We start from the raw sequence: 24,724 nt of genomic DNA on the forward strand, positions 1-24,724 counted from the left end.
TCTGCTGGACTTGCATTAAGCATGTACAGAATATTACCAGGGAGTTATAGTTTTGAGATTTTAGGTATTTATGTTTTTATTATGTCTACATGTTGTTTGGTTTGTGATTTATGTGTGATGGCAAGTACTCTGTCGTTATCGTATTCATAAACTCATCTTTTATTATTCCAGGAAGAATCCAGAATCCTAAAAGTGAAAGTCGTCGGTGGAATTGGGCTGGCCAAAAAAGATATCCTCGGAGCCAGGTAAGCTGTAGGTAGATAAGACTTCCTTGTACTGTATAACTTATGAGTAGGGCTTTTGATTTAGTTATTGATTAACCTGTTAGTCATTTTCGCCATTAAACAATTGTGACATCAAATATATTGTTTTTTTCTGATCAGCAGTCCTAAAATTAGTGCTGGGCAATATGGAGAAAATCAAATAGGGAAATAGGGAGATTTGTCAAGTATTTAATACTCTAATCAACATGGGAGTGGGCAAATATGTGGGAAAAAAATCTGTCACAATTTCCCAAATCCCCAAGATGACGTCTTAAAATAGCTTGTTTTGTTCGACCAACAGCCCAAAGCCCAAACATATTTGTAGAAAAGCAACAAATCCTCACATTTGATAAGCCGGAACCAGAGTTTTCTTTCATGACGATTTACTTAAATTAATTCAGAATTGTTGACGATTCATTTTCTGTCAATTTCAGAGAGATTTGGTAGCTCAGGCGATGCTAAGTTTTTCACTTTTCTGTAAAATCAAAGTCATCATCTTCCTGTGTATGTGCAGTCTCCATTTCCTGTCAGTTTTCTTCATTATAAAGCTGGACAGTCAGAACTGAAATTGCATCCTCTAAACCACTGTGTAGACCACAGGAAGGTGATGACAATATCTTTTCCACAACAAACAGCACGTCAGCCACCTTCCAGTGAACCATGAATCAGTTTGTGTTTCATAATTCGCCATTCCCTCCAAAATCTCATTAAGACCCAATTTAATATGTTCCATATCTTTTAGCAAGACCGATTAAATAAAACCGTGGGTTATGATTTGAGTGTTTAGTTCTGGTTGAGTTTTTATTTATTCTCTTGTATAGTTGGAGTAATTTGGAAGGATTGGGTGTGTAAAGGCTGAGAATTAAATGTTTGCAGTTTTCACAACAGGCCAATAAAGAAAATTCTTAAAGTTCTTTAAAAAGAGTATTTAGAGCATTCAGATAAAACGTTTTCTCTGGTATTTTCTATGCAAACAGCCCCGACAATTGCAAAGCTGGCACTTCCTCCAAGAGCATGAATTGGTGAGTGCTAATTAGCTTAGGGAACAGCATAATGTCATCTTGTTGGGAATCTTTACTCTAAAAAAAAGCCCAAAACAACTCTCCAAATACACAAATGTCATCCTCTTAATGCCCTGTTCACTGCCTTTTCACACCTTGTTTGTCTTCTTTAAATATTCTTGGTTAATAAATGTTTGCTTCCCCATAACCTCTAAATGCAATCTGACAATGACGTCTATCAAGAGTTGTGGTGCCTTTATGTTTACTATATGTTTATTTTTTCATGTCATAACCAAAATTGCTGTATCACCATCACTCTAATGTAAAACCCGTCACTTGATATATTACTAATGACATAACATTGCTGCGGGCCTAGATTGGGTAATGGATAATGTGATGTGATTGTTGGATGTGGTTTTAATTCCCGTCACAGAGCCTCAGAACATCATAAAATAACAATTACAGTCAATTTTGCATCAAGCATGGAGTAGTTGGGACCATTATGTTAATGTTTCTCGGGTCTGAATGCAGTGAATGATGTAAAGTGTTTTACCTCCTTCAGAACTCATGGCCACACATGAACCACACAAACCACTGAAAGTAGATCATGACTGTTTCAGTCGTTATAGATGGATGTCTACGCCAGACCTGAATCTAATTGTGTCTCTCTTTGTCCTGCAGTGATCCATATACAAGACTGTCCCTCTATGACCCCATCAACGGAGAAATCACAAGTCTTCAGACTAAAACAATAAAAAAGGTGAGCGAGTGAACATCTACATCTGCACTCACACTTGTTTTATTTGTGGACTCCTGTTTTATTTAAATTATTTTATTTTTATTTTCCTTCCCATCTCGTGCTACATGAAGACACTCGACCCAAAATGGAATGAAGAATTCTTTTTCAGAGTAAGTGAAATAAATTAACATTTTAAAATTAGGGCTGTCAGTTGATTAAAATATTTAATCGCTATTAATCGCATTATTGTCCGTAGTTAATGCCGATTAATCGCACATTTTTTATCTGTTCAAAATGTATCTGAAAGAGAGATTTGTCAAGTATTTAATACTCTTATCAACATGGGAGTGGGTAAATATGCTGCTTTATGCAAATGTATATATATATTAATTATTGGAAATCAATTAACAACACAAAACAATGACAAATATTGTCCAATATTGCCCAACAGGCAACAACAGCTGTCAGTGTGCTGACTTGACCATGATGAACTTCATGTGATCATCATAAAGTGGGCATGTCTGTAAAGGGGAGACTCGTGGGTACCCATAGAACCCATTTTCATTCACATATCTTGAGGTCAGAGGTCAAGGGACCCTTTTGAAAATGGACATGACAGTTTTTCCTCACCAAAATTTACCGCGTGTTTGGAGTGTTATTTGACCTTCTTCTCGACAAGCTAGTATAGCCTGCTACCACCTTCGAAAGATCAATTTGCGTTTACGCGTTAAAGAAATTAGTGGCGTTAAAACGAATTTGCGTTAACGCGTTATTATCGCGTTAACTTTGACAGCCCTAATCTATTTATCTCTTATGTTGTGTGAATATTTACTGTAGTGAACTTACATGTACGTGCCAGGAGATCATTTGAGGCATATTTAACCATAAAATGCTAAAAGTCATGCTGTTGGCTTTGTTGACCATGGCTTATTGTTGAAACCAGTACTTCAGTGATTTGATTGTAATGTCTATATTATGTTTCAGGTTGATCCCAGGAAGCATCGTCTGCTGTTGGAGGTGTTTGATGAGAACCGCCTGGTAAGTTATTTAGTTATGTTCAACCTTTCTGTGAACATTTCTGAGTCGTAGCTTGTTGCGTTGGACGAATCTTTCTTTTGAATTGCTCTTGTTCTGTTTAAGTGCATCTTGATGTTCACTTAAAGTAGGTGGTTTCCAAGTGTGGAAGGCTTGGTTCACTGCAACTCATGATCATTTTCTTTATTAATTAATCTGCCGATTATATTCTTGATTAATTGTTTGGTCTATAAAATGTCAGAAAACAGTAAGTCTGTACGCCCAAGAAGATGTCTTTAAGTTGTTGTTTTTGTCTGACCAACAGTGTGAAACCCAAAGATATTCAGGTTTATTATCACATAAGAAAAACTGCAAATCCTCACGTTTGAGAAGAAAGAACAAGGGAATATTTCGTATTTTTATTTTTATTTTTCAAAGTAGTTGCTGATATATCGATTGATAGATCGACTAATTGTTCCAGCTCTAGTTCACCTACAGATTAGGGGTGGGAATCACACATCACATCAATCACCAAGATACAATTTTATCATGATACTTAAGTCACGATACGACCTTATTGTGATTTTAAACATTTTGCAATGTACCATTTATTGCGATAAGATATATTGTGATATATTACCTTCTTTCAGCTGCAAATTATGCAGTTTGTCAATATCTGTTTTATCTAATAAGATACAGTTTTCACTCTGTTCATCTCAGAGTTTTCATTCACATATCTTGAGGTCATAGGTCAAGGGACCCTTTTGACATTGGCCATTTTGCTTCATGAAAATTTGGCGTAACTTTTGAGTGTTATTTATCCTTCTTCTCAACAAGATAACATAACATTCCTTTGGTTTTCTAGTTTCATGTGATACCAGTATCTTCCCGCTAGCTTTAAGACTGAGCCCACTACAACCTCTGAAAGACAGAATAGCGGCCACCTCCACTACAGATAGTGTCTACGTCTGTTTCCTGAGGTGAAAGACAAAATATACTGTGTAGCCTTCCAGCAAAGCTCATTTTTAGTGCACTTTTGTACATTTATCACAGAGTACACACGAAAACAGCCATGTCGTGATCCAACCTGCTGTACATAACAGATGACAGTTTGTTATTATAATGGGGCCAAGTGTTTTCTTAACTGTATTATGCTTAAAAGCGCTGGACAGGCTCCACATTGACAGGACTACCGGCTCTGTAGACCGGTCCAAACAAATCTTTGATAATGAACAGAAAGTATTTTAAATCAATTTTAAGAGCTGCTCTTCTTCTACAGAGGGACACATCTTAATTGATAGTTGTAATGTTAATACCTGTAACGCACTCAGCATATTGAACACAGCCCACATATGTTCAAGCCAGGAAATAGTCTCACAAATGTTTGGAAATTAAAAACTGAGAGATTTGCAGAAGAACTTTTAACAAATATTTTGATGTAAGAACATCATCTTTTTTCTCGTAACCTCATGTGTGTGTATACCATAAAACAATGTGTCATATTCCTGAGGGTATCCTCCAGCCAGAGCAAGGTTAACTTTGGTTTGTCTGCCCGATACAGCCGCCCTTATTTTGCCTTGACATGTGAGATATTGTTGGAAAACCGGGATCCCTCATTATTCCGAGCTGTAAATATGGGCAAATCTGGCTGCTTTAAGGGCATCCTAACGCCTGTTGTTTACAAGTGTGGATGGAGATTGAAAGAGTCGTATGTCAGGTTGAGTGTTGAATATCATGTAGATGATTGAGGTATCATGTGAAGTGACATGTTGCTAAATAGTTTCAGTTATGACACAAATGTATGGGGTTACTGTGTGTAGCAGCAGCTCCATAAGAACTGAGGTTTGGTTTGTTGTGTGATGGTAGATTGAGTTTTGAGATATAGATCGCAGTGTTCTCTTATTGATTACTCAGTTAGTGCACAGCAGTGTTGAAGCTTTTGGGAATGCCAGGTTGTAGCCTGATCTCAGTGGAGCAGCTGACCCAGTTTCTGCACAACAGGTCCTGGGACACCTGAGCAGTCAGACCGCAATGACTGCACCACTGCTGTTTGAGACTTGCTGCTAACTGTGCTATCGGTATGTGATATAAACCAAGACCCCAAGAAAATGCAGTAATAGCTCAATCCAGAGTTATTTTCCTTCCTACGTTCATGTGATTGAGACCCAGACAGAGGGCTGGGAGGTTGGGTTAAAGGAAACGTTACTGCGTTACTTACCCAAACACATAGTATAATCAGGAAAAGTCACTTTTCAGCCAAACGGTTTGACCGATTTTGAACAATTCTTCAGATTTGTGCTTAGGCAAACCCAGAGAACATTTTCAACAAAGGAAATAATTCCAGTTACAGGCACAAATGGGTTGAGCTATTTTCTACACTTGCTGTAGCAAATAGAAGTTATAAACTTTTAATGTTGGTGTTTTTAGTAGTTGATATAGTAGTTATTTAAATATACGTATCTTGCCAACTGAGTTACAGTTGTAATCGCTTCGAAGGACATATCTTTACCTGCCCTATCCTCCCACTGCTTCAACAACCTGTCCAAACTGGTAGAGTCTGCTCAGTGAACAAGAAGCTGCACATTAGACTGTCAGAAGAATCAAGCACAGCTATGTGTCAGACAACCATTAGTAAGAGTTTGTTCCTAGAAATCCACCAGGTCACATATCTACGTGGTTCTGCACGGAACTAACAACGCTGTGCCGTGAGAATGAAACACTCCCTTCTCTTGTCCTGCTTTGTGGTTTTTGTTGGTTGTTTATAAAGCAGCTTGTGCAACATTGAACAGATGTTGCAGTTTGACGTGTTGCACAAGATCTGGCTTACATTTGATTTTCATCTACATTCCCCTCGGCAGGTCACAATACAGAATAAGTAAAAACATACAGTCCACACGTACTCGGCACATGTAATGCACATATCGTCCACATAAACTTAGCTTCTTCTTCGCTTGTTTTGTTGTTTGTAGTTTGGCTGAATGTTTCTCGAATGTGTCATTACGTCAAATGAACCTGGGTGTGACTGACTCAATGCGGCCTTGTCATGCTCCAGGTGGAGTATGTTAAAATGTGGAGGGTGTGTCAGCAGTGTGAAAGTGTTTCTGTGTGCGTGCGTGTGCGTGTGCGTGCGCGTGCGCGTGCGCGTGTGTGTGTGTGTGTGCATGTGTGTGTGTGTGTGTGTGTGTGTCACTGCTGCTCTGACACTCAAGAATGAGCAGGAAATGCAGGAAAGGTCTGATTTCCGCCTCCATGTTTTGCAGATTTTCTTTTTTGTCTTGCTAGCAGCAGAGTCTGAGAATGAAACTGGTTCTGTTGGTTTGTCCCTTACAAGATATGAAATGTGCTGTTTGCTGTATAATGAGTCCTAATCATTACTGTGTTACACAGTTTAATCTTTCACATAGTGTTTTTATTATTATTCCACTTCTGCTGCTTGTTGAGCAGGTTAAGCTGGTATGTGAATGAGGAATGTGAAGGAGAGGACGGCTCCAGGCAAAACCCCATAATCTAACAGTGTAGTCCTTCCCGGAAGACACTCCCAGTGGATGACAGATTCATAATCAGACACATACAAATCGAAATAAGACGCTTTCTAAGGTTTCCTTTCTGCGATCACACGCTGGCATAGAGATGTCTGTGTAGCAGGCCTTGTCTCACTTCCAGAGACAGCATGAATAGAGGGTATGCACATGACATCCCCGTATGCAGAAGTTGCCATGGTTACTCCCCCTTGAATGAATGGCCATCATGAATTCACATAGAAAACACTGATGCATTGGTAAAGAGCTGTTGTGCAACCGACTGCACAAACACTGTTCTCTCTGAAAATAAAAGTTGGTTCAGACCTGTCCTGGTGCTCAGATCTGTCCACAGACAACCGGATGTACAGCTGATTTTTATCAGACCAACAAATCCTGCTTTAAGGTATCTACATGTCTGCAGGCTTTGTTCAGTGCATTGAGTTGAACAGCTAAGCTGCAAGCTAAACGCACTTCCAATTAGGGTTGAAGACAGTGGATTGCATTGGAAGTTTTTACTGGAAGCAATTGTGAAACTGTGATAACAGTATTTGGACAACACATTCAATGATAGTAAATACAAATCAGAAAATGAGGAGTTACCGTAAAGGCAATGGTATTGTAAAAATGTATTAAATTAATTTAATTTGATTAATCAAATTAATCACACATTATTTTATCTGTTCATAATGTACCTTAAAGGGAGATTTGTCAAGTATTTAATACTCTTATCAACATGGGAGTGGGCAAATATGCTGCTTTATGCAAAAGTCTGTATATATTTATTATTGGAAATCAATTACCAACACAAAACAATAACAAATATTGTCCATAAACCCTCACAGGTACTGCATTTAGCATAAAAAATATGCTCAAATCATAACATGGCAAACTGCAGCCCAACAGGCAACAACAGCTGTCAGTGTGTCAGTGTGCTGACTTGACTATGACTTGCCCCAAACTGCATGTGATTATCATAAAGTGGGCATGTCTGTAAAGGGGAGACTCGTGGGTACCCATAGAACCCATTTTCATTCACATATCTAAAGGTCAGAGGTCAAGGGACCCTTTGAAAATGGACATTTTTTTGACAGTTTTTCCTCACCAAAATGTAGTTCAAGTTTGGAGCGTTATTTAACCTCCTTTACGACAAACTAGTATGACCTGGTTGGTACCAGTGGATTCCTTGGGTTTTTTAGTTTCATATGATGCCAGTATATTCACTCTAGCTCTAAAACTCAGGCTGCTACAACCTCCGAAAGATTGATTGCGTTAATGCTTTAAAGAAATTAGTGGCGTTAAAACTAATTTGTGTTAACGCGTTATTATCGTTAACTTTGACAGCCCTAATATAACATAGAGGCTTATCCGTCGTCAGAACGATAGCCGATGGGTTCCGAGATTCCAAAGAGTCCACCAGAGTAAAAGTAAAAAAAAAAGTAAAATACACAACAGTAATTCAGTACAGATCATTATCAACTTTTTCAAGATGGTGTTTTGTGTTGCTCCAGATCTCACAATTCACAGCAGACATAGCAGATTAGTTTTGCCACTCAGTGGCGGTGAGGGGGGGGGGGTTGTAGAGTTTAGCAACTCGTTAGCGTAGCTCATTACAGCTGCACCTGCTGATTGCCATTGATCGTTCCACATTCAATGTGTATACCACAGGCGGCTTTATTATTGGCCTATTACACCACATACTGTATGACTTGGCATAAATAGGGTAGTGTGAGTCACCAATCTTATCTTATGGCCTATGCACCACCATCAAATCAATCAGTTTTTTGCCAGATGGGTGTTTCATAGCCAATCACGAGGTTTCCTGGTAGTTTGTCATGTTGGTTTAAAAGAAATAGGCAGCTGCAGCAGTGAATCATGCCTTTATCCTGACTGTGTCTCTTACTATTACACCTTATGCTGAAACTGATTTGGACGATGCACTGAAATAGGCCAGCCTGACTCACAATAGGCTGCCATTAATAAATGGGCCTGTCAACAGCCACGGAGAGGAAATCAGAGCAGCACTGACAGTTACATGAAGTGTCATATAACAGGTGTCGTGTCACTGTCGAAGCTCGTCCTCATCTGCTTGTGTTATCTGTAGGGCGGGCAGATAATATGTCACAGCTTACTTTATCTCCGTTAAACACATTCTCTGTTACTTCGCAAGCAAAAAAAACGTTTTCTGAAATATTTTTTTGCTTTAGTTTTGTGTGAAATAAGTTTGCTGGGTTTTGCAGTTTACAATCACTTGCATTTTTATTATTACCGCATATTTTCACAAGACATGGTGGTTTTTATTGTGTGATTTTGCAACCCAGTCCTCCGTTTGACACAGAATTATGTCGAAAGTCACTCCCTTTTGATTTCCTGTAATTCAATAGCAGTGGGTAAAAATATTTGTGGGGGCACTGAGAAATATTAGAAGCATAGCAGCGGCAGGAAGTAGAGTCTTGAGTGAGTGGCCTGAGGCAGATGTAACAGTTTACCAGAGCTTCAGTCTAAGATGCAACGTAAAGGACTACCATGTTGTTGTTTTCTCCAAAGGGGTGAACAGTAGTGAGGCGGCTAGAACAGACACGAGGTGTTCGATATTAATCTGGCTGGAACTCGGGAGGTGCAGTTGACTAGCAGCAAAGCTAAGCTAAGGTTATAAAGCAGGTCAGCAGTGGAAGCTCTGTCCTAAAAGTTTTTGTGTGATTTTGTTTTCCGTATGCTCCTTAAAGGGGCTAGCCTCCGGGATTGCTCTTGTTTCAAAGGTCGTATGTTTGGGTCATGTCTCCAAACAGAACCACTGACCTCCTCTGACTAAAAGCTGAGATCAGCCTGGAGAGGAATGTAGGTTGTCACCAGAGCTATTTTGGCTATGTACAGCCGCTAATGATTGTGATCACAGAGCAGAGCTGGGAGCAGTTGCTTTGCTTTCCTTTTTTCCCTACCAGCAAGTTTGATCATGCAGCTCTCGCCGACGCTGCAGGGATTAGAGAGTTAAACGAATGGCACGTCGGCTGCGTTTGCAGTTTGCGTCAAGGAGAAGCAACACGGACCCTCTGTCAGAAAGCCTCAGCAGCCATGGTGAGGAGAGCGGAGTCGGTGTGTCAGCTCGTAGCCCTGCAGAGAGTCTGGCGCACAGCTCTGTCCACTTGAAGGTGACTCCTCTGTCACCAGACTATGCTAATTTACAGCGGTACTCTTCAGTATTCATACCCAGGGTGAACACAGGAGGATTTAATAAGAAGAGCATTCTGCAGATCTTGCTGCAACCCTGTGGAAAGCTCAGCGGAGAGCTGGATGGCAGTATAGAGGATGGAGACCCGGCGGCCAGTGAAGGAGGAGCAGGCAGTGGCTCTGACGGAGGCTCGTGCAGCAGCAGCATGGCCAGCGATGCAGGGTACTGTAGCAGCAACAGCATCTTTGAGCCAGAGGGTTCAGAAAAGCACCGGATCACCCAGGAGAGGAGTCGACCCTGCTGCAAGTCCAAGGTGCCGCTGAGACGGTGCTCCTCCTTGGTTATATTCCCAAAGAGCCCCTGCAGCACCCCACCTGCTTCTCCAGTCAGTCCAGTGGCTCTACCTGCTCTCCCACCAGCGAGGGGGTCTCACCAGTCATCTCTACAGACGCCTGCCAGCGAATTCTCACAAGATGACGAGGAAGTGAACTGCAGAGAGTCCACCGCCACGGCAGCAAGTGGCCATCGTCTCCCAAAAGGAAGCTGCTCGGCCGAGTCGAGGGACACCAAACACATGGTGCAATTTAATATTCCTTTACAGGATGAACCAAAAGGCAAAATGGAGGACAGGAGTAAAATAAGGGAACTGTCGTCAACTCTAGACAGATCTAATCGTCACTCGAGCAGCGTGCTGCTGCACTTTGCCCACCAGAGACCAGTGGTGTCCGGGAAGGGAGCTACAACCACGGCTACAGTCAATGTGGAATATCCCGAGGCTCCTAACCCAGCCACACACCCCGAGGGGGAACGCAACCCTTGCAAAAAACTGTATCGTAGTACCTCTGCATGTCCGTTCTCCTCGACTAAACCGTCAGAGAAAAACCAAAAGGCCTGTTCATCAGGAAAAGGCCAGGAAAGGCCCGAGGAAAACCATTGTCACCGCGCCATACAAAGGAGCTTTTCCCTGGAGGTGCCCTACGCTAACACTGGAATTTCATGTCACGTTTCAAATCCAAAACTCAGTAGTCCTCACTGTCCACATGTGCACATTCATTTGTCTCCTCTCTGCCCAGCTAAGTTGCCTAGCTCTGTTACTGATGTAAACACAAGCCACAAAGGGAATAACACACCACAGAGCCCGGTTGAAAACACCAAGGTGAGTGTTAAGTTTCTTCATTGGAACTAGCTGATGCTCCAAAAGGCTTGAAACTTATCAATGAATTGAGAGGCAAACAGCTCTCAATGAAGGATTTACATGACACATATGGAGCAACACTGTGGAGTCGGCTAGAATGTTGTCTAACTGGTTCAAGTAGATTCCACACTGCTTCGCTTTGACAGCTCCGGTGACACACTTTGACTTCTGCTTTCACGCACAGTGAAATTAAAGTTGGACTGTCCTGAATACTGCAAATAACAAATACATTAACATGTTGGCTTCATGCTATTACTGCTCTCCTATACCGCTCGCCATTCAAATCCTTAAAACTCTGTTTACTCAGGGTCAGCCATTAGGCTCACCGCAAGCTAGAGCGACATTCAGTAACTGAGAAGATCGCTACAGCTAAGTCATGCAATTAACAAGCCCAATGTGGACAAACATTCAGGGGGCTTCGGTTACTTTTTCCAAGAAAAAGCATGAATGAGAAGGAAAAGTTGCCCGTCTTTGGTCTCGTTTGTTTGTTAGTGTGTGTGAAGACGTGCTCAACTTTAGAATAGGTCTCCATTTTTACTATTCTGTTAGCGCTATGAGTAATCGACTTTAAGTATTTACCCGGGCTAATTTTAGTGGTGGGAAAAGCAGTGCCCCTTGCTGGTATAAATAAAGTGCCTCTGAAATATTCCCCCTGACTCCAGATAGTCTGGTGGTCTGTAGCACTGCCCAGTCCCGTGGATTCAAATTTAACAGCATGATACTAGAGCAGCGCAGTCATGCCAGCCATCTGTGGACATAGAGTGTGTGTGTGTGTGTGTGTGTGTGTCTGTGTGTGTGTGTGTGTGTGTGTGTGTGGGGTGGGGGTAATGTAATGTAGGCAGGATGGGAGCGTGAGCCTTTCCCAGTAAACGGTTGGCGCGTTCCCTTCCCTATGGGTCCCCCTGCCAGGCAGTGTTTGTGAAGTATTAGGTGTCAGCCTCCCCCCCTGCATTTAGCAGGTTGTCAAGTGAGAAGGTCTCCTCTTTACCTAATTAGCCAGTCCATTTACTTTTAAAGATCTGAATTTGCTTTTGTAAGTCTAGATTTTATCTTCTCACTTTAAAATGCCTGTGAAATACCAGTATCAAGTGTATTCATTTCATGTGAGCGTTGATGTTCATAGTCCTTCGTGCATATTTAGTGTCACATCACACATCTCCCTCTTAAAAGTCTGCATCAAATACTACACACCTTTGTTTACACTCTGACCGTGTCGGCACACAACGGGGCCACAACAATGGGATTCACACTCATATAGGGCCGTGTATTGGCAAGAATCTGGCGATACGATACATATCATGATACAGGGGTTACGATTTAGGGCTGCACAATTAATCCAAATTTTATTGAAGTCACAATATGGCCTTCTACAATTTTCAAATCGCAGGAGGCTCTTGTCAAAATAACATTTGAAATTAAATATTGTCGTGCTGCAGAGATGTCCTGGCCTACTCATCATATTCTACAGACTTGCAATATCAGTCAAAATAATCACAATTAGATATTTTTCAAAATCGTTCAGCCCTACGATTCAATATATTGTGATTTATTGCGATTATGTAAGCAAGGTGATATATTGTGACTTTTTAAAATCAATTTTTTGGAAACTATCATAGTATAAAGAAGATACCACCACCATATGCATAAAATCTGAGTAAAAAAGGGTTGTATTTTTTATACAATCTGAACAGTGGGATCTGCATTTGCATTTATCACAGTCCCTGTAACATCCAACGTCATAGCACTACTTTGAGAGGGCGCATACACTCAGAGGGAGCAGCTCTGTGCAAATAAAATAAAATAAAGTATTGACTGAGTTAATCTTAGCATATAAACTATTAATTAAAAATCAGTATAGTATTTTTGAGAATTGATAGAGTATCGTGCTGTTATGTTTTGTGATACTGTATTTTTTTGTTTTTTAAACGCGTTTTATTGGTGGAGATGTATAATATGGTGTGCAAGATTCAAAGGTACAATATTTACATTTTTTTCATATTTAACAAATCACAATGGAAATGAGAAAACACACACACACATAAAAGAAAAAAAATACTCAATGTTTTATATTTTCTTACACCCCTAACACACAATAAGCACTGTATATCATAAGTCAAATAACTAGGAAGCACATTTAAAAAAACTAAAACATACGTATGAGTTCCTTTCACCCCAGAAATTGAAGCATTTTTTTTTTTTTTAAATGGTAGTGTTTATCCTGACTAAATATGGCCAAATGAACTTTGTACTCACAAATGACTTTCCTTTTACAGCAGCAGTAAAGATGTTCACCTCGTGCCTACAAACAGTCCAACAACACCGTTTAATATATCTACTACTGTACAAAAAAAAGGGGAAAAATAAACAGCTATAACAATTCAAAATATTACAAAATCTACCTCTCCCTATATGGGCTGACTGTGTCATCCTTTGTTAATTTTAGCAGTGGTAGAGACTAACTACTGTGGACGGTTCACTAAGATGTTTCAAATATTACAACATAAAGAAAGATAAAGCTGGTAAACTATATACTTGAACGTTTCCGTGGTGATGCAGGAAAAATTCCACAATGGAAATTTTTATGAAAATTCCAGGTCTGCCGTTCTTATCTGCAGCGCCCTCGTAACCCTGCATACCTCATCTCACCAGTTAATGAACAACCAGTCGTGACCACATCACACAAGGAAGGTGAAAACATGACTCTGCCGTATTTTGAACAACCCCAACAAGAACCAAGATGTAGTAAAAATGGCCCAAATTTAACTATGATTTAATATCCTGTGTAATCAAGTTGAACATGACCTACATCCAGATTTGATAGCCTCAGCTAGTTTTGTGCAGCTGCCACAGTGTTTGTGGTTGTGGTGGCGGGGTGCATTTCCTTGTTCAAGCCTTCAGATTCCTTCAGAAGTGATAACATGTGGTTTAAAGAAGTCACTCACCCATTATGAAAAGAGCACAGCAACACCAAGTTTAACTTTTGGGCTTGAGCTATAAAAACAGAAATGTAGCAGCCAAGAACAGTATGACCTCTTTGTTCCTTTTAAGAGTTAAATAAATATGTATATACATTCTCCACCAGCGCAACACGTGAACAGGCCATCAGACTTGGTGTTGCTGCCTCCTGCTGTGACAGCAAATGCTTTCAGCTGTGGAAAACTTCCTCGTTTTACAGCGTTGACATTACTTTGTCGTGATAATCCAACACAGTCTCTGCAGCTCTGGCTGCCTCATGAGTGCCAAAACGTATTTTTATGGAATTGTTGCTCAGATGTGTACGTACATTCCTGATCAGGATGGCTCATCATCAAACACTTTCCCTGCTCCATTAACATTTCGCTGCGTAGCTCTTCAGACGTTTAGGTTTCACAAGCTGCTGTCCACCTGTTAAAAGTAGTTTGTCGTTGCCGAGCTAAGATGGATATCACTGAGCTTGCTCCACAGATGCCCAAACATGTGTCTGTAGCTGTTTGCCACAGCCTCATACAGTACGTGGTCAGCTTAATGCCACATGCTAAACTGAGTTACAATTATGGTCACTTGAACCTCCAGGGATGCTCTGAACAGACATTTATCTATTGCTATCTGTTTATCTTGGGCAGTCTTGTCATGTGTCCAAAGCATACACTTCCTCTTTGTTAAGCTTGGCCTCACCTCACCCTGCATCCACAAAGCTTCCAAGGAAAGAGTCGGTTTCACTTGATATAAAACTCAGTTTGTTACTAAAATAGAATTGACCTACTTGACTTTTGAAGCCAGCTCGGGCAGTCAGCCTGTAATCGTTTATGCATTACTGTTTATGAAATTGAAACTGAGTTTTAATGAGACAGGAGGATCAGTTGTCCCAATTAGTCCGTGATTGTTTGTATAGTTCAGTTTGTCATCGTCTAAGCACACTGTTAAAAGCTATGAAGGGCAGAGTGTATCGACATTTTGTTTTTAAGATTTCTAAGAACTACAGGTTATAATTACATTATATTAATATTAGAACTGGGCTTAAGTGTAAGATCAAATATACTGTGGTTTTAGTAAAAGTGGAGCTCAGATGAAGGTAGATCTGATCACTGCCGACAACTGATGAACTGATGTGAATCTGACACTAAAATGGTATCCTGCTGGATGTGCTTGATTTTAGGGCTGCAACTAACGATTATTTTCATTGTCGATTTAATCTGTTGATTATTTAGTTGTTTGGTCTATAAAATGTCAGAAAATTGTGAAAAATGTTGATCAGTGTTTTCTAAAGCCAAAGATGACGTCCTCAAATGTCTTGTTTTGTCCACAACTCAAAGATATTCAGTTTACCGTCAAAGAGGAGTAAATGAACCAGAAAACAGTGTATTGTGTTGTAAATAAAACAACACTACTGTCTATGCTGTGTACACGCGCGTATACTTATATATTGTAAATCTCCAGTACACTGGCTGTTTGTAAACAATACCTAAGGAAACACAAATTCTAACTGTTTTAATATCCTGTAGACTGTGGTGTGCAAATAAATATAACCAACATTAATGCCACTGAGACTTCCTTAAACACATCAGTATTTAAGGAGACCTCACTGTCAAGGAAACACGGTGCAAAGTGCTGTCTCACAGTGCATTGTCACTATAAAAGCAGCTGCCCAGCAGCTTGCAGAATAGTATTAATAATACATATTAAGGCTGGGCAATATGACGATATATATCAAAACGTTATCAAAATGTCTATCGTATATATTTTTCTGTATCATTTCTATCACTATATGGGCTAGGCCTATATATATATATTTTTTTTTTTTTTCCCCTCTATTATTTCACCTAAAACTGTTATGTTCATTGTTATGTGTGTTCATTTTGTACTCAAGTTCATAAAATTAGAAAATACTCATTCATTTATCAAGTATTTAATTCATACAGGAATATACAAAAAATAGGCTTTACCATGTGGTTATTTCATTAAGACTATTTATTTATTGAATTACCAGAAAACATGCTGTATTGTGATATATGTCATTATCGATATATGAAATTATCTATATCGTGATAGAAGATTTTGACCATATTGCCCAGCCCTAAATAAGCTTGACTTACCAGAGCATTTTTAGGATTTGCTGCCTTACTTGATAGTAAACTGGATATTTTTAAGTTTTTTGGGCTGTTGTTTGGACAAGATAAGCAATTTAATGACATCATGTAGAGCTTTGTCATTTTTCACTATTTTCTGCCATTTTATACATCAAATGATTAATTGAATGAACGAGAAAACAATCTGCACATGAATCAATAATGAAAATAATTGTTACCTGTAGCCCTACGTTTTACATTTCCATTTTAACTGTCGGTCTTTGTCCAGAGAGACTTGCAGAACTGTTAGTGCTGCCATTGAATAAGACTGAATTCCTACATCAAAAAAATTATAGGGCTGCAACTAATGATTATTTTTGTTATCGAATATTTTCTAGATTAATCGTTGGTCTATAAAATGTCAGAAAATAGTGAAAAAAGACCATCCCAGTTTCTCAAAGTCCAAGGTGATGTCTTTAAATGTCTTTTTTTGTCACTCCAAAACACAAAGATATTCATATAAAACAGAGAAAAGCAGGAAATCTCCATATTTGAAAGCTTTTTTTGCCATTTTTGCATGAAAAATTATTATAAACGATTAATCAATCATCAAAACCGATTGGCAATTATTTTTCTGTTGATCAACTAATTGATTAGTCAACTAATCATTGCAGCTCTACAAAATTGCGATCAATCTCAGCTGTTGTAAGACTTGTGTGTCTTTTTTAGTTGTGTCTTTCTAAGTGCTCATTAATAAAATATCCAATAATTACCTTTATTCGCTATGATGTAGTTAAAGTTCACATGAAACCCAAAATGGGTCCAAAAATATATATATATACAAATTAAAAATCCGTCTACGACATCAGTGCCAACTGTGCTCATCAAACTAGTTGTAAAATCTTTTCAACATTAAAAGAGGAGATATTAATATGAGTTTTAAGGCTCATGGCTGATGTGCATGTAGTATCTTTTAACCTGGACTTAACTGTTTTTCTTGGCTGCACAATCAGACATGCAAGGGCAGGACGAAGGAGGCCTCCTTCTATCTATATTTGTTCACGTAAACACTCTATACCGCTGTTAGACAGTTTGACCTGCCGCGGGTGTTAATTTGGTCACAAAGCTGACTCCCTCAGTGCGGTGTGTGTTTGCCTTTCCAGACTGTAACGGCTGTGAATGTGTGAAGAGTTCAAAGCAAATTATCTGACAAATGCTACATTACTTTGGTTCCAGTCTCTCTAGCATATAACACAGTGGAGCCATTCATGGTGGGCCAATAAACACATTCCTATCTAGGCTACATAATAAATGAATATGGACATCGATCGAGTCAAATGACTTCCATTGATTCAAGTAGGAAAATAGTGCAGTGTTCTGTTTAATCTATTGATTAAAGATTTTTTGTTAGAGGGACGTGTGAGGAAATAGATGAGACAAAGAAAAAGGCTGATAGAGATATGGTAGGAGATAAAATACCTCTAAAAATCACTGTAACAGGCACACAGCGTGTTCCAATAGGGACATTACAGTGTTCCTCATTACTCAAAAGACGGCTGAGTAACAAGACATGTCTCGGACAGTCCTCCGTGTGTGTGTGTGTAGAAGGAGATAATATTGTCATGATTCTGACAACTGTGTGTGACTCCCTCTCTCCCTCTCTCTCTCTCTCTCTCCCCTTCTCTCTCTCCCCCTCTCTCTCTCCCTCCCTGTCAGACACGTGATGACTTTCTGGGACAGGTGGACGTCCCCTTAAATCAGATACCGGTGAGTCCTTGGTTACAGGAAATCCTAGTTCTTTGTATGTTGACATCTGTGACTTGTTTAAGTTCACGCAAGTTAGAATTTATTTTGTGTTTAACTGTACGGTAGCTCTGGACCTCAATCTCACCCATGTCACCTTGTAAATATAAACACGCAGGCCCTTATTCTAGTGTCTGTTCCGCATCGTTGTCCATAGTTTTGGAAACACAGTCCGTCATGTTTATGTTACCTTCCTGCTTTTGTTTCATTATAAATACAACACCCACAAATTAGCCCCCATGGTACACTGTCACCACCATCAGTATCTTTAGATATACCGTGTTATGACACACTGCCAGGCAGTAGCTTTATTCACGCCTCTGTGGAAATACTCTGAGAATTAAAGATTTCCTTTTATTGTTTTGTTTTTCCTCAGACAGAAAATCCTAATAATGAAAGGCCATACACATTCAAGGATTTTCTGCTTCACCCACGAAGGTTGGCATGATTCCATGGTTTTTTACTCTTTTGTCTTTCCCTGTTTTACATTCCATTTTTACACAATAGGCCACAGTTCATACTTTATTTTTGAAACATCTCTGACAATATTTATTTCTTCCTTGTTCATAAAAATAAATTCATCTGTTGGTCACGCAGCCACAAGTCCAGAGTCAAAGGTCACCTGCGTCTCAAAATGACGTACCTGCCGAAAAACCCGGGTTCAGGGGAGGAAACGGCCGAACAGACTGAGGACACGGATGTAAGTTTGGCTAGTGCTTCTTCAGCAGGAAGATAGATCTTCAAAAATATCCCAGATCCTTTCTGTGATTCTTCTTACCTTTTCATGATAAATCAGCTGCTGCCTCAAATTTAGAGCATCAATCAAAATAGTTCCCAGTCACTCTGAACTTCTACGAGCCCCAAATAAACCAGATTCTTACCCCAAATCAAATTGAAGGCGGCCTCAATTTTAATTGTTTTTTGCTTGTACATCTTTTCTCTCCAAGGAATCAGTTACAGCGGGTATAATGATTGTGTATCATCAGGTACACACATGGAAATCATTGTGACTGGACATTGAATATCTCCACAATTCTCCATTCAACTAACAAAAGCTAAAAACTACTCAGAAAAACATTTATTTCATGCTCAGTAAACTGGGACCTCTGATTATTTGGATGACAAACATCACATTGAAAAGCAAATATAACCTCGGTTTCACCACAGACAACAGTTTAAACAATCAAAGGTCATAGCAGTAATATGAGTTCTTTAGAGCAGGGGTTCCCAAACGTTTCCATGCCAGCGCTCCCCCAAATAGCATTAGCTATGAGTTTTTGTCAGCTGGGGTGTTGGTCTGCTTGTCAGGTCTTTTCTTTTACAAAAAAGTGTCAATTTTGTTGAGTTGGCGCTAGCTAGATGCTAGTAAGTAGGCTGGCTAGCTAAATTTCAGGAGCATAGCAGCTTCGTGGCGGGCGCCGACCGTTACAGGTCAACACTGACAGCGTATGACGTGATGAAGATGGGCATGGCAAATGAGATTTTGATATGTTATATAAAAATATAAATTATATTTTATAATAAAACACATAATAATGCCAATACTACTACTAATAATAATAATGATTATTATTACTATTTTATTTTATTATTGTTTTTAGCATTTTCCCCTCATCTTCCTTCCAATTTTCCTGAAAATCACTGCTTTAGACCAACTCCTTAACACAAATCTTGTCTTAAAAAACAAAGTCTTATATTTGTGCCACTGTCTGTGGGTTAGGGTTGACCTTTGTAAAATATGCTGATGATTTCTTCAATTTTAAGCCAAGTCAGCGCTCCAGGCTTCATCCTCGCCTGTGAATTTTCTTCTAGTTGACAAGTCTTCTTTGGTGTGTGGCATTAGGATATTGTCTCCATCCTGCTTTTGCTGCCTTTTAAAACGTTTTGTTTATGTCGTGCAGCCTAGTTGGGAGTTCCTGGAGGCTCAGGACATGTCTGGTCCCAGACAAAGCCAGCTGCTACCTGCTCTGTCCCCTGGCTGGGAGGAGCGGCAGGACAACCTGGGAAGAACCTACTTTGTCAATCATGAGAGCAGAACCACACAGTGGCAACGACCCACAGTCCAGTAAGACTGCAGCTCCCCTCACCTCAGCAAAGTTACATCGCTTTCCTTGTTGGTGCAGTACTGATAGTGTACGTGTGTGTGTATGTGTGTCCTAAACAGGGACAGCGATGTGCAGATGCAAAGAAGACAGAACATTAATATGGACGCCGAGCAGGCCTTTATTGCACGCAGGCAGATCTCAGACCACGATGAGAACAGCACGCGAGAGTCTCCTGAGGTAATTTTAACACCGTTTTTAAAAATGCTTTTTAGGTGAATGGGTGAGGGAAGGACGGGATGGGTTCTGTTAGCTGTGCAGATGCCATGTTGAAGCCAGGTGTTGCACTGGTGGTTGTAGTTCTGGCTTGTCCTCTGAGTGGCTTTGAGATAAACACTTGCGGAAATCCACTTTCTAAACAAACTAACTCTTAGGTTTACTATACAACAGAAGACTGTATATTTGAACTGAGTAGTTTGGCAAAGCTCTTGTTGTCGGATCTAACCTTGGATCAGTCCCCAACTGTGTCTTCTTGATGAGTCTCATCCGTCTCATCCGTCTCATCCAGAGCTGGGAGATCATTACAGAGGACGAGTCCACCTTGTACCACAGCAATAACCAGATCACATCACCTCCACCCCACGGGCCTGCGGAGTTCGGCCCATTCCGCGACGAGCGGAGAAACTCTGCAGTTTCTGGGGCCACAGCTGGCGAGCTGCGCACCTCCCAGACGGTGAGTCATTTTCTGTGCAACATACGGTTCTGGTTACCGGGAAGTCAGGGGAAGAGAGACTCACAATGAAATTAATAGGAACCACACGCTTTCAGTGAGAGAGGAAGAGAAGAGTGTATAGCACAATAATGGCCAAGTGATCATTGATGTCCTTGATGTCCTTCCTCTGTCCTGCAGGATCATGCTAGTAATTCAAGCCATTCCAGTCTCAGAGGAAGTGCCCAGACTTCAACAGGAGAGGAACTTCCTGTTAATCCGGTGGTGAGTATTCCACTCTCCGATGAAATCACTCCTTCCCACTTTTTTACCAAACCTGTATTACATCAGGATGTTGCCGTTTGAGTGGATGGACTTAAAGGGACTGTTTGTAAGAATCAGAAACACCTGTGGCTGTTAAGTCAACGAAAGTCAGCGCCGGGCTCGCGCTTGCTCGCTCTAAATAGACATGAACGAGCATCGCTCAAAACAGTGAGGCGACACACGTCAGCTAGAACCACAATATCACTCTATATTTCAGCTGCTTGGCAGTAATGTTAGCTGACCAGACGAAGGTCTCTCCATGAATCACGGCTGATCCTAGTGTTGTCTTTTCCTGCTTCAGCCTCCGGGGCTGAAGCAGGAAAAGCGTAGACACACGCAAGCGTGCAAATGCGAGCACGCATGGGAAACCGACCCGGGTGATTTATACGTGTAAAAAGTTAAAAACAGTCCCTTTTTAAGCGTTCAAGATTCACAGGTGTTTACTTTAAACTTTCAGTTCCTGTGGTGTGGAAGTTAGTTTTGGGGAGTTTATATGTTTCGTTGTTGGTATTGGGTTACTCAGTGAGCTTGAGGTTTTCTGTATTGATCACTTTATTCATGTTTTATGTCATTCAATAGCTGCTTCCAACCTCATCTGGGCTGCCTCCAGGCTGGGAGGAGAAGCGAGACAGTAAAAGTAGACGCTATTTTGTCAACCACAACAGCCGAACCACTTCATGGACTCGACCCGTCATTCAGGTATAAAGTGTTTTCATTTATTCTTATTGATAATGATAGAGGGCAAAGGTATGTATGTATGTATGTATGTATGTATGTATGTATGTATACTGACACTCAACTGGCAATTTTTAAACCAACTTTCTCCATATTATATTTTTTTGTTGGACAGAAAACCTCAGAGGCCCCAGCAGCAGCAGGAGCAGCAGCAGCAGGAGCAGGAGGAGCAGGAGCAGGAGCAGCAGCAGCAGCAGCAGCAGGAGCAGCAGCAGCAGCAGCAGCAGCACGGAGTGGTGCAAGTGTACGCCAGAACCTGACTCCGCCTCCGCCCTTACCGCCCATGACCCCCGAGGAGTCTCCTCAGCACACCCCAAGCCCCGAGGCCACACAGGATTCTGGCTTCCTGCCGGCTGGTTGGGAGGTTCGCAGTTCTCCCAATGGAAGACCCTTTTTTATCGACCACACTACTAAGACTACTACCTGGGTGAGAAAGCAGCAGACTTCAGATGTGCTTTTACCTCCAATCATTAGTGGTGACCACCCACTTGGGGGTGCAGTGCCTTTAATGGCCACAAGGGGCTGGCTCCAAGAAAGCCAATAGAAATACAAACACACAGCCAATATTTTATTTCCACAACAAGAAAGGGTCTCAATTGCTAAGCTTTTAAAATGTGTGTCATAGTGGCAACTTAGGGTGCTTTCACACATGTTGTTCGGTTCATTTGGTCCGGACCAAGGGGGAAAAAATCAGTCACGGTTGCATTTTAGTTCTGGTCCGGTTCCTGTTCGCACTGACTTTTTACAAACAAACCAGAGGAGCGAGCGTGAAGTTATACAGACTGACTCGATTGGACTGACTGTCACGTGGGGAAATCAAATTCTTGTGAGTGACAGAAGTTTAAGCAGCACTTTAACGCTCCTCTAGTGTGAACGCATAGTCCGAACGCCGGGGAGCGCACAGACGCGCACATGATCGGCGTACTGTGAGATCGCTGTCGCACACTGTTGAATGGAGTTAATGAACTGACAAGGTACACAGAGTCGGATACAAGCACAGCAGTTTTAACAGCTTTTGACCTATTAATTAGGGGAAATACACACGCTGATGTGCTCATATGCATGGCCTTAAATACAGATCGCTTCCTGAACAGGTGTCAGGATCAGCAGATAGATTTATTAGTAGTTCAGCTTTTGAAATCAGGCTAAAATCACATATCTGCTATCATAAAATCCTGTGGTTGGTTTGTTTGTTTTTCACATCCAATGTGAAAGCACCCTTAGTTGGTAGTATCTCCAACACCATTTCTTGTGTATTTCCTCTTTGACTGAAACGCGTCCTGTTTGTTTTCCTATGAACAGGAAGATCCCAGGCTGAAGGTTCCTGTGCTAATGAGGAGGACAGCCTCACTCGACCCGTCTGATCTCGGCCCTCTGCCGGTAAATTCCGCAGTTACAGAAAATCAGTAACAAATCAATTTCAAGACAGTTTTTATCCCCAGGCGTTTAGACTATTGAACAGCGAGCACTTTAAATAACGCACACGCACTTTACACACAGTGACTTATTTATGAATTATTATTGTAGGATTTCCTCTTATTGTTGTCGCCTCTTATTTATTCTTATTATACATTGTTTTTAAGGGATGAGAGAGCCAGGGCACATGCATTTCATTGCATTTGAATGTACAACTGTACTTTTTAAATGTGTATGATAATAAACTTGAACTGAACTGAACATTTATAAACTTAAAGCTTTAGATCTCAAGCAAAAAATCCTATATTGCACCTTAATTGCGCTGTTTTGTAATATATAATCAGAGCTGGTGATACTGTCTATTTTATTTAATAGTCTGAAGCCAATTTATTCAAGAATCATGTGATATGTTCTTCCTTCCTAGCCTGGCTGGGAGGAGAGGGTCCACACTGACGGGAGGATATTCTACATAGATCACAGTGCGTATGACATTTAATACTAAGATTACATCTTGGACTGAATAATGTTTAGGTTTCCATGTTAATGAATGGCCTCTATGTATTATATATTTTTCACAGACACCAGGACCACACAATGGGATGATCCCAGATTACAGAACTCAGCTATAACTGGACCAGTGAGTATAGATTATATTTGACAGATTATTCTTCAGTAACATGATATCAGCACACAATCAAAATCATTCTCTATTTATAGTTTGCAGGTTTCCTGTAAATGCGTGTCATTGACCACAGTGTATATCATAAGTTTAAGGTGGATTTGTAACTGAACACTGTCCTGTGTTGATTATAGGCAGTGCCTTATTCCAGAGATTACAAACAGAAGTACGACTACTTCCGGAAGAAGCTGAAGAAACCGGTGAGTGTCCTCAAAGAGCAACTCTAACAGTAGATTGTTTACAACTACCTCATCAGTTTGTCACTTTCACACATGCTGAATTTATTAAACCTGTAGATGATCACAAACGTTCTTCTTAATGAACACAATACATTTCTACGCAGACTGACATCCCAAACCGTTTTGAGATGAAGATGAGACGAAATGCGTTGCTGGAGGACTCGTACCGACGCATCCTCTCAGTGAAGAGGGCAGACCTGCTGAAGGCACGACTGTGGGTGGAGTTCGAGGGAGAGAAAGGACTGGACTATGGTGGCATTGCCAGGGAGTGGTTCTTCCTCATGTCCAGGGAGATGTTCAACCCGTACTATGGACTGTTCGAGTATTCTGCCACGTGAGTCCAAACTCTCCCTCCTCTAATGGTTTTATACATCATTTAGGTTTGTTTAGACGAGTACAAACATCCAAAACAGTCTTGTATTGCAGCACAGCCCGTTCACATTTAGAGGAAGACGCACTGGTGCTCTGACTTGTAGGAAGGAATAGTAAATGAATGATATTCAGGTAGGGCTGGGCGATATGGCCAAACTCTTCTGTCTCGATATAGGTCATTTCATATCTTGATAACGATATATAAAGTTAGGGATTAGATATAACACGTTTTCTGGTAATTGAATAAATAAGTAGTCTACATGAAATGAAATGAAATACTTGACAAATGAAAAGTAGTGAGTATTTTCTCATTTTATTTAGAACTTTAGTGCAAAATGGTCAGATTTTCTGAGAAATTTGAGTTATGTGATTGTTGTTATTATCAATTTAGATGACGTAATTGTGTATCATGATATCTCGATATAGGATTTCATTGCGATATGATTCCATTGAAAGACAAT

At 40.5% G+C, this 24,724-nt stretch overlaps 1 protein-coding gene across 3 annotated transcripts in view; it reads left to right on the plus strand.

Moving 5' to 3' along the window:
* The window catches only part of nedd4a (NEDD4 E3 ubiquitin protein ligase a), a 35,921-nt gene that overhangs the window by 3,548 nt on the left and 7,649 nt on the right, over window positions 1–24,724 (plus strand). Inside the window, exons 2-20 of one of the 3 annotated variants that reach the window (XM_074618485.1) lie at window positions 172–245; window positions 1,241–1,285; window positions 1,946–2,024; window positions 2,135–2,173; window positions 2,988–3,041; window positions 17,661–17,711; window positions 18,124–18,185; window positions 18,345–18,447; window positions 19,649–19,812; window positions 19,912–20,029; window positions 20,358–20,522; window positions 20,700–20,783; window positions 21,402–21,521; window positions 21,673–21,984; window positions 22,860–22,937; window positions 23,398–23,452; window positions 23,552–23,610; window positions 23,787–23,852; window positions 23,996–24,225. In XM_074618485.1, coding sequence (XP_074474586.1) covers window positions 172–245; window positions 1,241–1,285; window positions 1,946–2,024; window positions 2,135–2,173; window positions 2,988–3,041; window positions 17,661–17,711; window positions 18,124–18,185; window positions 18,345–18,447; window positions 19,649–19,812; window positions 19,912–20,029; window positions 20,358–20,522; window positions 20,700–20,783; window positions 21,402–21,521; window positions 21,673–21,984; window positions 22,860–22,937; window positions 23,398–23,452; window positions 23,552–23,610; window positions 23,787–23,852; window positions 23,996–24,225 — 1,958 coding nt within the window. Of the gene's footprint in view, window positions 1–171; window positions 246–1,240; window positions 1,286–1,945; window positions 2,025–2,134; window positions 2,174–2,987; window positions 3,042–9,475; window positions 10,861–17,660; window positions 17,712–18,123; window positions 18,186–18,344; window positions 18,448–19,648; window positions 19,813–19,911; window positions 20,030–20,357; window positions 20,523–20,699; window positions 20,784–21,401; window positions 21,522–21,672; window positions 21,985–22,859; window positions 22,938–23,397; window positions 23,453–23,551; window positions 23,611–23,786; window positions 23,853–23,995; window positions 24,226–24,724 lie in introns of those variants that run through there. The other 2 variants (XM_074618493.1, XM_074618475.1) reach the window with 2 other exon arrangements.

The sequence above is a fragment of the Sebastes fasciatus genome, chromosome 2, assembly GCF_043250625.1.
Source record: "Sebastes fasciatus isolate fSebFas1 chromosome 2, fSebFas1.pri, whole genome shotgun sequence".
Classification (NCBI taxonomy): domain Eukaryota; kingdom Metazoa; phylum Chordata; class Actinopteri; order Perciformes; family Sebastidae; genus Sebastes; species Sebastes fasciatus.